The sequence below is a fragment of the Chlamydotis macqueenii genome, chromosome 29 (assembly GCF_036417535.1).
Source record: "Chlamydotis macqueenii isolate bChlMac1 chromosome 29, bChlMac1.mat, whole genome shotgun sequence".
In the NCBI taxonomy this organism is placed as follows: Eukaryota; Metazoa; Chordata; class Aves; order Otidiformes; family Otididae; genus Chlamydotis; species Chlamydotis macqueenii.
Genome location: NC_141584.1, coordinates 152,434 through 164,521, shown reverse-complemented (window position 1 = coordinate 164,521; position 12,088 = coordinate 152,434). Strand labels below are relative to the sequence as shown.

Genomic DNA, 12,088 nt, shown 5'->3' with positions numbered 1-12,088 from the left:
GGCCAGAATCGGTGGAAATCCTGACACTGACTCAGAGGGAAATATGTGACGGGGGGCCTGGGTGTGCGAGTGTATCGCCATTATCCATCCCGTAATGAAAACACCGCGCGCCTTAGCTCTTGGTCCAAAGATAAAAATGCCTTTTCTCCACATCATTTGGGTCACACCTAGAGGGAGACAGGCTCTTTTGGGTAAAAATTCCAATTTGTACCTCCTTCAGGCCAGGCCGCAGAGGGTGCTGCCTCGTGGGTGGCTCAGGGTAATTCCGAGCTCTCCGAACACGACTTTCCATGGGCCGGAGATGGTGGCTGTGCGTGGCGGAGAGGATCCAACTGGGCCACGGCCTGGCTGCCTTTCAGCTGGCACAGCGCGCCTGGCAACCACCCCAAACCAGGCGCGATGCGCCGGAGCAAAAAGGCCTTTCTCTGCACGCCCAGTTTCCTCACACGCCGCAGGGTCACGGGCGCCGCGCAGCTGTCGTTTCTCACTCGCATTTTGCAGCGGAGTTGGAGCCGCCCCGCTCACTGGTTGGAGCGTTTCAGCAGAACAAGGGCGGGTGTGTCACACCCCTCCGTACGGGCAGGGAATAAAATTCCTTTCCCACTTCGTTTTAGTGGAATGCGACCTTTCCTAGGACACACGGTGCCAGAAACTTGCCACGCCTGGACGGTGAACGCGGCGTGCTCGTTATCATCTTTCCTGCCGTGAAACGCCCCACTGCTGCAGCTCAGCCGCGCCTGCTCCTCGTGCCCTCCAGAAACACGTCCAAAGATTTTGGAAAAACTTCACGGACCCGGAACAGCTCAGCCGCCAGCCCGGGGCGGGATACGGGGTGACCCCCAGCCCCAGCAAACAGGGCCGCTCCGCCCCACAGTGGGGATCTGCCTGGCTGGGGGGCTCCCCTGATTCGGAACAGACAGGTATCGTGGGGGGACCATCTCAGCCCCATGGCACTGCCCCACGGCTGTCCTCCATGGCTGTGACCCACGGCTCTGCCCCATGGCTGTGCCCCACGGCTGTCCTTCATGGCTGTGCCCCATGGCTGTGCCCCACAGCTGTCCTTCATGGCTCTGCCCCACGGCTGTCCTCCACGGCTGTCCCCCATGGCACTGCCCCACAGCTGTCCTCCACGGCTGTGCCCCATGGCACTGCCCCACGGCTGTGACCCACGGCTCCGCCTCAGTGCACGGGGCGCCGCCGCGCTGCACCAGAACCCCGACGGCCGATCGCGGCGCGGGCGGCGCTGCCAACCGCAGAATCATCTCCCGGACCGGCCCCGCCCCTCGCGGGGAGAGGGCGGGCTGTTCATAGTCACGTGACGATTTCATCCGGGTCCTTTGCCTTCTCTGCCTCGTCCCAACATGGCGGCCTCAGGTGAGCGCTGCGCGGCGGCGGCGCGGCCCGGCGGCCTTCGCGGGGGGCGACCGGCCCCGATGGGCCCGCGCCGGGCGTTGCCGCTTCCCCGGGGTGGGGCGGCGGGGCCGAGAGGAGGAGGAGGAGGGAGCGGCGGCGGCGGCGGCAGCGGCAGCGAACCGGTCTCCCCTCCCCCCCGTCCCCACAGGGACGGCGCGCGCGGCCGCTCCCCCCGCCCCCCCCGCCGGCTTCCTATTGGTGGGAGGGCGCGCGCGGCCGCCGGTGATTGACGTGGGGGGGGACGGGAGCCAGATGGAACCTTCGGCCGCGTCGCTGCGCAGGCGCGGAGTGGTGAGGTGGGGGGGCGCGGGGCGGCACCCACGTGGGTGCCCGCGCGCACGCGGTCGGTGCCGGGGGGGGAGGTGACCGGTACCGCAGCCCCCCTGCCCCCGCCCGGCGCTGCCCCGCGCTCGTCGGGCCGGGGGGGGCGGGCCCGGCCCCGTTTCCCCTTTTTCCCCCAAGCCCCCTGCGCTGCCCAGGGCGCCGCCCTCCCCGCAGCCCCGCGGCCTCGATCCCCGGGGGCCGCGCCGCTTCTCCTCCAGCCGCCGGCGCCGTTTGGAGCCCGGGGGGAGCGTGAGACACCGGGACCCCCCGCTTTTCCCCCCAGATCCTTGGTGTCCCCGCCCCGCGTGCTCCGGGGCAGGCGGTGGCACCGTGTGGGGCGAGGCCGCCGCTGCAGAGAGGCGAGGGATCCATCGGGGCCGCCAGCAGCTCCGCAGCGGAAGGGCCGATGCCAAACGCCCTCGCCCTTCTCCCCGGCCTGGCCTGAGCCACAGTGGCCCCGCGGTGCGGCCCGGGGTCCCGGCGCCACACGGGGGGCTCTGAGCACCGGGGAGGGCGGCCTCAGGACTCCACGTGCGCCGTCCAGTGTCCAAGACCAGGTGTGGAGGCTGACCAAGCCTCGACGCGGGGCTCAGGTCCCCCTCGGCAGGGTTGAAGCCAGCAGCAAGCAGCAGATTTTGCCCAGGTGGGGGGTAGGTTTTTCCCCCCCACCCCGGCCTGGGGCCGGCAGACAGAGCGACACCGTTATCCTGCGACGGAAGCTGCTTCACACCAAGCCTGGGACTCGCTGGCTGTTTGACACAGCTGGAGCCATCCCAGCCTGCTGGTTTTCGGAGACCGGTGGCCACACGGGAGTGGATCCGGTGCTGTTCGGGCAGTGTTTTCGACAAGGCGGAGAGGGTGAAACAACGCTGCCTGGCCTCCTTTCCTCGGGAATGGTGCTCCTTGTCGGCAGCAGAGTATTTCTCTTCATTTTTTCCAGGCAGTCACCGCTGCCGCTGCTCTCCCAGCGTTTTTATCCAGAACTGACGTCATCTTTCCATGAGCTTCCCCTTGGCAAACAGAGCTTGAGCCGTTCCGAAGGGCTGGCTGGATTTATGGCTTCTGCTCTTTGCCTGTGGATAGATCGGAAAGGCTTCCTGTCCTGAAAAGTGGCAGCAAAATTTGAGGGAGGGGGACCCAGAGATGTTTGCACTGGCAGTGAATGCCCGGGCGCCTGTGGCTCGTCACCCTCCCAGTTACAGCCACTAACGTGTCGCTGAGGGCCTGGAAGGTGTCACTCCCCCCACGGCACTCGGGTGTCTCGCAGCTGGGTCAGAAATTTACGGGGTCCTCGGGGCGCTGCCCACTCTCCCAGGGGTGTCGGAAAGCATTTTGCCCGCTCTGTGCCCAGGGCAGCTCTGGGGGTGTTTGGGCTCCTGGGTAAAGCGTTTCCAGTCACCCATGGTCCCGAAGGCGAGGCCCAAGGGAGTGGGAAGCGGCTGGAGACGCGAGAGGAAGACAAAGCACTGCTGAGGTTTTCTCCAGAGCACAACCAGTGTCTCGCCGCAAGGAGAGTAAAGCCCCCAACCGAAGGGGCGATGGTCGGAGACGGGCAGAGCAGCCATCGCTCCTGGTGCCATTCCGTGTCACTCGGACGTTTGCCAGAACTGTGGGACACAGCGTGGCTGGGAGAGCTGAGCGGGCTCGGAAATGTCCGAGAGCCCGGGCACCTCTTTGGTAGTTGAGGGGCAGGGGAGGGGGCAAAGTTGGCCAAACAGTGGGGTAAGGGGTCGGTTTTAGGCTCGGCTCTTCTCTCTGTCCCTTCTGGGGTCTTGGTGCACACTGGGAATGAAGATCTGGTGAGAGCTGGGGGAGAATGGGAGCTCCCGGCATTGCTAGAGACACTGGGGGCGAGTTTGGGAGGGTGGGAAGCTCCATCTTCCCAGCGCCCGGCTGGAGTAGCAGGGTCCGCTTTCCTGCTGCCTTAAAACCCAGCCTGAGACCAGCAGGGAAGAGCGAGACGCAGAGAACGGGGGACTGGGGGGGCTGGGAGCAGGAACGGGGGCCCCGCGTCGCGCACAGGCGGTCGATCCAAACCCTGCTGGAAGAGGCTGGCGGTCGTCGCACTGATGCTGGTGTGTGGGTTTTTGTGGGAGAAACCATTTTAAGTGCAATTTGCTGAGCAATCCCTCAGCTCTGAGCATTGGCTAATTAGAGACGGCAAACGAGCAGCCTGCGCAACTCCCGCATCTGTCATTTTTATCTTCATTAAGGCTGCTGCGACACTTCACCCGCTAATTATCGTACTCCCTGGCCAGCAGCCTGCTAAGAGATTATCTGCGTGAAGTCCAGCCGCCCCAGAGTTTATTATTTTGTTCTTAATGAAGATAAAAGCGCGTGTTTTCAAAAGCAATCGGTTTCGCCTTGCTGCCACTGCAGTATCTTCTAAAGCAGCCCGGCTTTTCTTTCTCCTGGGCAATGAGAGCGGAAGCGCTGCTTAACAACCCTGCGGAGGGGCTGTCCCCGGTCACCAGGGCATCTGAGCCCCTGGTGCTCTGCAAAAAAAAAAAAAGGTTTGGCAGGTAAAGGCGCTGTCAGCCCCTGCTCCGGCCATTGGTGCCGCAGGAGGGCAGCAATTCCTTCCACAAGGGGGAAAAAAAAAAATTTTGCAAACCACATCATAACCGGCCTTCCTAAAAATAGCTTGGCTTCCCCAGCACCGCTGGGAGGTGTCGCAGCCCATCACGACGCCCGGCTTCATCAGGAGACGGCAAAGCCTCGCTGAATAAACGCTCTCTGGTGTAGCCAAAAAAAAAAAATCCCCGAGTGGGAAGAGTTGGGAGATTAGTTCAGATGTCAGCAAGGCTGGCCGGCTTCTGGCTCCAGGGGATCGCTGTGCCGTGCTCCGTACGCGGCCTGGGTGGACGTGGGGTGGCTTCTCCCCTTACCGCCTCCTCTCCCAAAGCGAACAGCCCCCGGCGAGGTTTGTGGGTACAGCCGACCCCCAAAACCTGATGCCTGAGCGCGCTTTGGGCGAGGGGAGCTTCGGTTCTCGGCTGTGCTGGGTTGGAGGACGTTGCCTCTTTGGAAACAGAATTTTCATTGGAAACTTTGGAAACAGTATTTACATTGGGCCGAGGTGGCCGGTGCCTGTGTCCCCGTGGCTCCCGCCACTCCTCCTGCCCCACCCTACCAAGACCAGGCCAGTCCCGGATGTCGCTCACTCCTCTTTCTCTCCCCGCCAGCTAAGAAGAAGAACAAGAAGGGCAAGACCCTCACTCTGACGGACTTTCTGGCAGAAGATGGCGGCGGTGGCGGCCCGACCTATATCCCCAAACCCGTCAGCTGGGCCGACGAGACAGACGACCTGGAAGGAGACGGTACTGTTGCTACGCGGCTGGCGGGAGCATGCGGCTCCCGAATCAGTCAAACACCCAACCGGCTCGTTCGCGACGTTAAAACGCCGATAACCACGGGGTCTCCTGGCCTGCAGTGTTCGAAGAAGCGGCACTCCGCTTCTGGCTCGCTCCTGGGGTTTGAGGGGCGCACAGGCGGTTTGTCCGCTGACAGATCCTTCCCCTTCTCACACCGGAGGAACCGGGTGGGAAGCGCTGGTAACCGGGTCTGGCCGTACCCTTGAACGGCCAGTGACCCAGAACGTCGCACCCAAACACTGCGGAACCTGCTGGTTGTTTCTTCTCTGGGGAGTAACTAACCTCAGAGAGCAAACCCAGTTCTCCTAACAATCAAGACTTGTCATCCAGTGGAGGGGGAGGGAGATTTTCGCTCAGAAATGGGGTAAAGAGCTTTTTGTCAGCGCAACCGGCGCAGAGAACGCGGAGGGTGGGCAGACTGACGGGAGCCTGGGAGTTTACTGGTGAGCGCGGCAACCTGTGTGCTCAGTGGTCACAGCGAATTCTCCCTCTAAAAACGTTAATATCCAGCCTTGGTGTTTTTTCCATGAGACGGGCTGCGATTCAGACAGGAATTAATCCCAGAAAGGCTTTAATGCTTTATTAAGCAGGTAGCCGGACTTTATGGTAGCTCTCGGTGCCATTCCAGCCTGCCTCGCTTTCTCCTTGGGGACTGCTGGTGGCTTTGGGGCAGGTGCTTTCCCTCTGGGCTGTCTAGCAGCTCGGCCGGATGAATTTCTGGGCTTTAACCCTCAGCTCCTCGGCTGTGGTGCTGCCGTGCAATGAGGATGATGGCGTTGGCAGGAGCCACGCTCTAGTCGGGTGCTTCTGGGGGTGATTTGCCAAATTTCTCTCTTTAGTTTCCACCACTTGGCACAGTAACGATGATGATGTGTACCGGGCCCCTCCGATCGACCGCTCCATCCTGCCAACCGCCCCGCGGGCCGCTCGGGAGCCCAACATAGACAGAAGCCGCCTCCCGAAATCCCCCCCCTACACTGCCTTTCTGGGAAACCTGCCCTATGATGTGACGGAAGAATCCATCAAAGACTTCTTCAGAGGACTCAACGTGAGTAGCTGATTAAATCACGTAGACTTGCTGTTGCTGTTACCTGCTCCAGCACCGCCGTTCCCTCTGCTGTTTCTCCCTTTTTTTCACTGCTGCTCTGCCCGTCTGGCACCTTCTGCCCTTTCTTCAGTACAGTTGCGTGGAGGCACCACATGTTTTGCTGATGGGCTGCACTCTGGCCTGTGCTGCGTCCAGCCCTCTCCAGGGGTTTCCCGGCTGGAGCTCGCTCAAGATGCATCCTGCGCCCCGGCCGAGAGCTGCGGACGCTCCCAGGGAGGCTGCGACTGCCAACACAATACATTTTTTTTTTTCCCAGCTTTAAGAGTATTGGAGCCCTTGGGTTATTCAGGGAGGAGGGGCAGCGATGAGAAATGGCCACTTCGTCCCAGAAGTTGACCCTGGGAAGTGGAGCTGGAGTCCAGCAATCCCCACGCGGCAGTGAGCCGTGCTAACCGCAGCAGATAGCTCCCCGCGGGCGGAGCCGTGCTGCCTACCTCGGTCTCTGTCTTTTCGCCATGTTTTTCTAACGCCTCACGCCTGCTGAGGCAGCATCCGCTCCTCCTCGGAAACTTAATAGCGTGGGTGAAACTCCTGTGGAGGAGGAGGAGGAGGGAGCCACAAGGCTCGGCCCTGGACGGGTCCGGGCCGAGGGGTCAGTGCTACGCAGGAGAGTGAGAAGCAAAGCGTGATGGAGGCCCTTGTGCTTGTGGAAGCCACTTGTTCCGCGGCCATCGATCGTACTCCCTTCCCAGTGGCTCCTTGCGTGCAGCTTGCCTGAAGGTGATTTGTGCCTTCCCTTTGCGCATAACAAGCTCCGCAGGCTGCCGCTGCTTCCAGCAACCCGGGAGCAGCTACACTTTGGGAATGTAAATCCAGAGAGGAGAGGTTGCGGAAGGCGCCGGCGCAGTGGGAGATCTGATAGGGCCTGGAAAGCGGTGCCAAGGGCTCAGAGCATGTCCAGAAGTGGATGGACAACATGCGACACGTAACCTAGCAAAGGCAGCAAGCTATCCTTGCGGCCCTAGGACTCCCCTTGAACGCAAAAAGTCTTGCTCAGACGAGCCCAAAGCTGCTTTTCACCGGGGTTTTTCCCCGGGAGTCTGGGCCGAGCTCTGCAAGCAGGCAGGAGGCAAAGGGATGGCTCCTGCTGGCTTCAGGGGCTGCGGCCTTGTGCTCGGGGCGCGGAGCAGCTATCGCCCGCTGAGCAGAGCTCTCCCAGTTCCCGCTGCAGCTGCTGGAGATCTGTGGCTGCCAACCTCTTGCCAAATTCCTCCAAAGGAGCGTCGGTGGCACTTGTAGTGCTGTTTGAAGAGGGAGCTGAATTCCACTCATGGTTGAGAGGATTTATTCAGCCCCTTGATGGCAATGAGTTGCGTGGTCCCACGTAGCTCAATCCTCGCCCGTCGTTATTGACATCGGGGAGCAGGAGTCCTAATGAGAGCTTTCCTCTTCTCTCTGCCTGCAGATAAGTGCTGTGCGTTTGCCACGGGAACCTACCAACCCCGAGAGGTTGAAAGGTTTTGGTTACGCTGAGTTTGAAGACATAGACTCCTTATTCCAGGCCCTGAGCCTCAATGAAGAGGTGAGTACAAGCCCTGACAGAGCCAGACTGGTGCGTGCGAGCCCCCCAGCAGATCAGGCGCCTTCCTGGGCAGCCCTGGCTGCTGGAGAGGCATCGAGAAGCTGTCGTCCCGTAGAGCAGCAGCTGTCCCTGCTTGAGAGCCATTAAATGGGCACAAAAGCACTTTTTGAGGCTGACAGCCCCTGTGTTGTATGAGCTGCTCGCTCTGTGCTCAGGCGTCGGCCTGGGATCGGCTCCTCTTACCCCTCCGCATGCCTCCGGGCCGCGAGGCTGACTGCTCGCTGTTGTTTTCAGTCTCTAGGGAACAGAAGAATACGAGTGGATGTTGCTGATCAAGCTCAGGATAAAGGTGAGGGTCCTGCTGGCTCGCCATCTTCCCTTCACGTCGGCTCTCTCGCTGGCGGCGGGTTGGCGACCAGCCTGGCTGAGGAGGGACGGCTCCGAGCCCAGCTCCAGGCCAGTGCACAGGCTCAGGCTTGGGCCCTGCCTGCGTGACCGGAGGGCCCGGCCGGGGTGTTTTGCCTGCTGGCACTTAGTGAAGGACGTCGTGTTGGTTCCTCCCACGCCCTCGCTCTGTTCCCATCGCAGTACTTGCCTCAGCCAAGGGTTTTCAAAGCGTCAGTGATTCCCGCTGATTGAGAGTGGGGAACTAGGAGAGGCTGCGCCCTCGCTCCGTTCACCGCTGACTCGGCCCCGTGAGCTGAGATTTCCTTCCCTTCCCCGGCAGATCGGGACGATCGCTGCTTCGGCAGAGATCGAGATCGCTTCCGTGACTCAGAGAGGTTCGAGAGCGACTGGAGGGCCCGTCCTGCCACCACCGATAGCTTTGATGATTACCCGCCCCGCCGGGGTGACGACAGCTTCGGAGACAGTGAGTTGAGAGAAAAATCACGTGTTCCTTCCGGGGCCGTCCTGAAGCGGTGGCTGAGGGGAGCTGACCGGTCACGAAGAGCTCAGGCTGTGGCCTCCCTCCGCTCTGTCGCTGGCAAGCAGATTTCCTGCGGGTGGTTGTTTCCCCTGCACCTGTAGCGCAGAGCCAAATCTGCCACATCTTTCCGTATGGATACCTCTTCCTCCTTTCCCTTGTTTCCCCCGAAAAAATCGGCAATGTCTCAACGTCCGGGCGTGCTTTATTCTGCTCTGCCTGATGGGATGCTGACAGAGCGGCCCCCCGGAGTGCGTTCCCCGGCCGGGGAGCAGTAAGGGTGAGCGGGTCAGCACCGGCTCCCGGCTGGAGAACGGCAGCAGGATTTTCCTGCTTCGTTAGGGGATGTGACTCTCTCACAGTAATGAGCGCAGGAAAATCCTCGCTGATGTCTGTCACCTGAGCCTTCAGGGTGAAATGATGTGCTGGGCTCCCCCGAGCTGCCCCGCTCACGCCGCCCACCTCTCCTTTCTCTTGCCTCCAGGGTATCGGGATCGCTACGACGATCGGTATCGGGATGGCCCACGGAGGGACATGGACCGTGGCTTTGGGGGCAGGGATCGCTACGATGACCGCAGCAGAGACTACGACCGAGGTAGGACGTTCCTGAAGGATTGCTGGGGTGGAGAGGGTGAGAGTGAGTCCCCGCAACGGCAGACGAGCGGCCCAGCGCAACCCAGTTCCCCTCCCGTGATGGGGAAGGGCTGTGGAGGATGAGCTGTTGCTCCTCCTCTCTGGACGGCTTTAATCCCCGGCCTTGCTCTATCTGGGTCTGGTCCAGATTTTAAGGCCATTGCGTTAGGACGATGCTGGCCTGCAGGGAGGCCTCCTGCTCCATGCCCCACCGGCCCAGGAGGGATCAGGACGCAGCGGGAAGCGTTTCTTTTCCCCCTCCAGGCTACGATTCCCGGATAGGCAGCGGCAGGAGGGCCTTTGGCAGCGGCTATCGCCGGGATGACGATTACAGAGGGTGCGGTGACCGCTACGAAGACCGCTACGACCGGCGGGATGACCGGATGGATCGGTGGAATTCCCGGGATGATTACAGCCGGAGTGATTTCCGCAGCGAGGACAGAGGTAATGGCTTCAGAGGGGTCCTGGCTTCGCTGGGAGTGGCTCTAGCTGGGATTTGCGCTCACTCCTGGTATCGTTGCTCCTTCCCAGGACCCACTCAGAGGCCGAAGCTGAACCTGAAGCCCCGGAGCGCGCCGAAGGAGGAGGAGACCTCGGTGGCCCCCGCACCCCAGTCCAGCCGGGCTGCCTCCATCTTCGGGGGGGCCAAGCCAGTGGACACGGCTGCCAGGGAGCGGGAGGTGGAAGAGCGGCTACAGAAGGAGCAGGAGAAGCTGCAACGCCAGCTGGAAGATGACAAGAGGATAGAAAGGCGGCCCCGGGAGAGGTGGGCTGGCGCGGCATTCAAAACCTGCGTGGGGGGGTGCGGGCAGCGGTGCGTCCGTTGGGCGGCCTGGGGACCGCTGAGTCAGTCCCGCCTCCCACTGTTCCCCCTCAACCGCTCGTCTCGGCAGCGGTGCCCATCACGCCTCTCGGGTGCTGTAAGCCTGCTTCCCGCTCCCCTTCGCTCCCTGCGCTGCGGTGCCCGAATCAGCCCCTCTCTCCTGCTCTGGCGCAGGCATCCCAGCTGGCGAAGCGAAGAGAACCAGGAGCGATCGCGGACGGGGAGCGAGTCCTCGCAGACCGGCACCTCAGGGCCGCCGGGCACCTCTGTGGGAACCGGCCCCACGGGCAGGAGTGAGTAGAGAGCCGGGTGGCCCCCGCCTCGTCGCTCTTGTCACCATGCTTCCGGCTCACTGTCGACGTCTCCCCTGCAGCCACGCGGAGGAGGGAGAGCGAGAAGTCGCTGGAGAACGAGACGTTCACCAGGGAGGACGATGCCCCCTCTCCCACCTCCAAGCCGAAGGAGGAGAAGCAGCCCCTGAAGGTGATGCCTGCGCCGCCGCCCAAGGAGAACGCCTGGACGAAGCGCAGCGCCAACCCCCCTGCCCGCTCGCCGAGCTCGGATTCGGAGCAGCGCTCCCCAACGAGGTCAGTGCCGCGGCCCTGGGTCCCGCGGGATCTCTCCCGTGCCGGGGCGCTGGGAGCCGCGCGGCCTGCAGGTGCCATCACCTCGAGGCCTTGACGCTGTTCCTCCTCCTCTTTTCCCCCAGCGGCAGCCGGACGGCGCCCAGCCCACCCCTGGATGATGGGGCACCCCCAAAAAACGCCCACAGGAAAGGTGAGAGGGCTTTGCCACTCCACCCCCTTCCAAACGCAGCTCTGAAAACTATTCCAATCCTGCAGAGAGAGCGGGGAGCTCGGCGCAAGACCCTCACCGCCTTTTCCTCCCTCCAGGAGACGAGAACAAACCCGACGGGGGACGGGAGAGCGGCTCCAAGGTCCGAAGCGGGAGCTCCGGCCGCGGCCCGGGAGATTCTGATAGGTGGGTGACACGGGCCTGCGTTTGAACCCGCGCCACCCCGCCCGCCGCTGGCTTTCCCGGCCTCCCCGGCGTGCGGCACAAAGGTGCGGGCGCCAACCGGCCTCTGCCTCTTGCAGGAGAGAGAGCAGGAAGGACCACGACTCGCGACCTGCGCCTGAGCCAAAGAAACTCGACGAGACCCCACCCTCTGTAAGCGCCGGGGGGCGGACGATGCGGCAGCTCGAGCCGTGATGAGCTTTTTCTAGACCTTTTTTTTTTGGGGTCTATTTTGGCTTTTTTTGGGTTCTTTTTCTCGACACGCTGAGGAGGGAGGGGTCTGACAAGCCCCTTCCTTCCCGCAGTTCAGCCACGCCAGTAAGTACGCCGCGCTGTCGCTGGACGGCGAAGATGACGGCGACGATGAGGAACGCGCTGAGTAAAACCCGGGCCCTCGCGCCGCCCCCCCGCCGGCCGCCACCTCGGGATCATTGGGAGAATTAAAAAAAACCAAACCTCTGTCCCGACGAGAGAGAAATAAAACCTAAAACTCACCATCTCCTGCACCCCTCTCTGCAACTTCCTACATCGGGGAAGAAAACAAGGGGTGCACCTGCGCCCACACCGCCTGGGGCGGGGGGACGCTACCGCAGCCACCTCGCCACAGGGCGGGGGCTGCGCTGGGCAGGGGGCGCGGGGGCGGCTGAGGAGGAGGAGCCGGCCTTCCTCCCCCCGTTTGCCGCCCGACCAAAACGGGGGCCGGCGCCTGGGCTGCAGCTCCGCCGTGCTGGCGGCCGCGCCTGGGGAGCCTTCCTCCTCCTCCTCCTCCGGGGGCCCAAGTGCTGCCCCTCCCCCACCCGGCCCGGAGATGACAGCGGGGGGCCTGGGGCTCCCGGGGCACCCATCCCTGGGCCCCCCCCCCCCCAAAAAGCAAAGGGCAAAACCCCTCCTTCCTCCCTTTTCCTCTCCCCCTTTTCCCTTCCGCCTCCTCTTTTTCCCCGCGCGCCAC

General features: G+C 62.6%; 1 protein-coding gene across 2 annotated transcripts; it reads left to right on the top strand.

The window, feature by feature from the left end:
- The first annotated feature begins 1,295 nt into the window (after positions 1 to 1,295).
- EIF4B (eukaryotic translation initiation factor 4B) lies at positions 1,296 to 11,638 on the top strand. Of its 2 annotated transcripts, none has more exons than XM_086768705.1 (15): positions 1,296 to 1,374; positions 4,923 to 5,057; positions 5,951 to 6,159; positions 7,625 to 7,741; positions 8,036 to 8,090; positions 8,469 to 8,612; positions 9,151 to 9,261; positions 9,564 to 9,743; positions 9,831 to 10,065; positions 10,297 to 10,415; positions 10,496 to 10,709; positions 10,832 to 10,899; positions 11,016 to 11,103; positions 11,220 to 11,292; positions 11,445 to 11,638. In XM_086768705.1, the coding sequence occupies exons 1-15, from the start codon at positions 1,362 to 1,364 to the stop codon at positions 11,520 to 11,522; spliced, it is 1,839 nt and encodes a 612-aa protein (XP_086624831.1). In that variant the 5' UTR covers positions 1,296 to 1,361; the 3' UTR covers positions 11,523 to 11,638. The 2 variants fall into 2 exon arrangements, with proteins under 2 accessions (XP_086624831.1, XP_086624830.1); XM_086768704.1 differs by lacking the exon at positions 1,296 to 1,374 and adding an exon at positions 2,703 to 3,008.
- Positions 11,639 to 12,088: the final 450 nt, after the last annotated feature.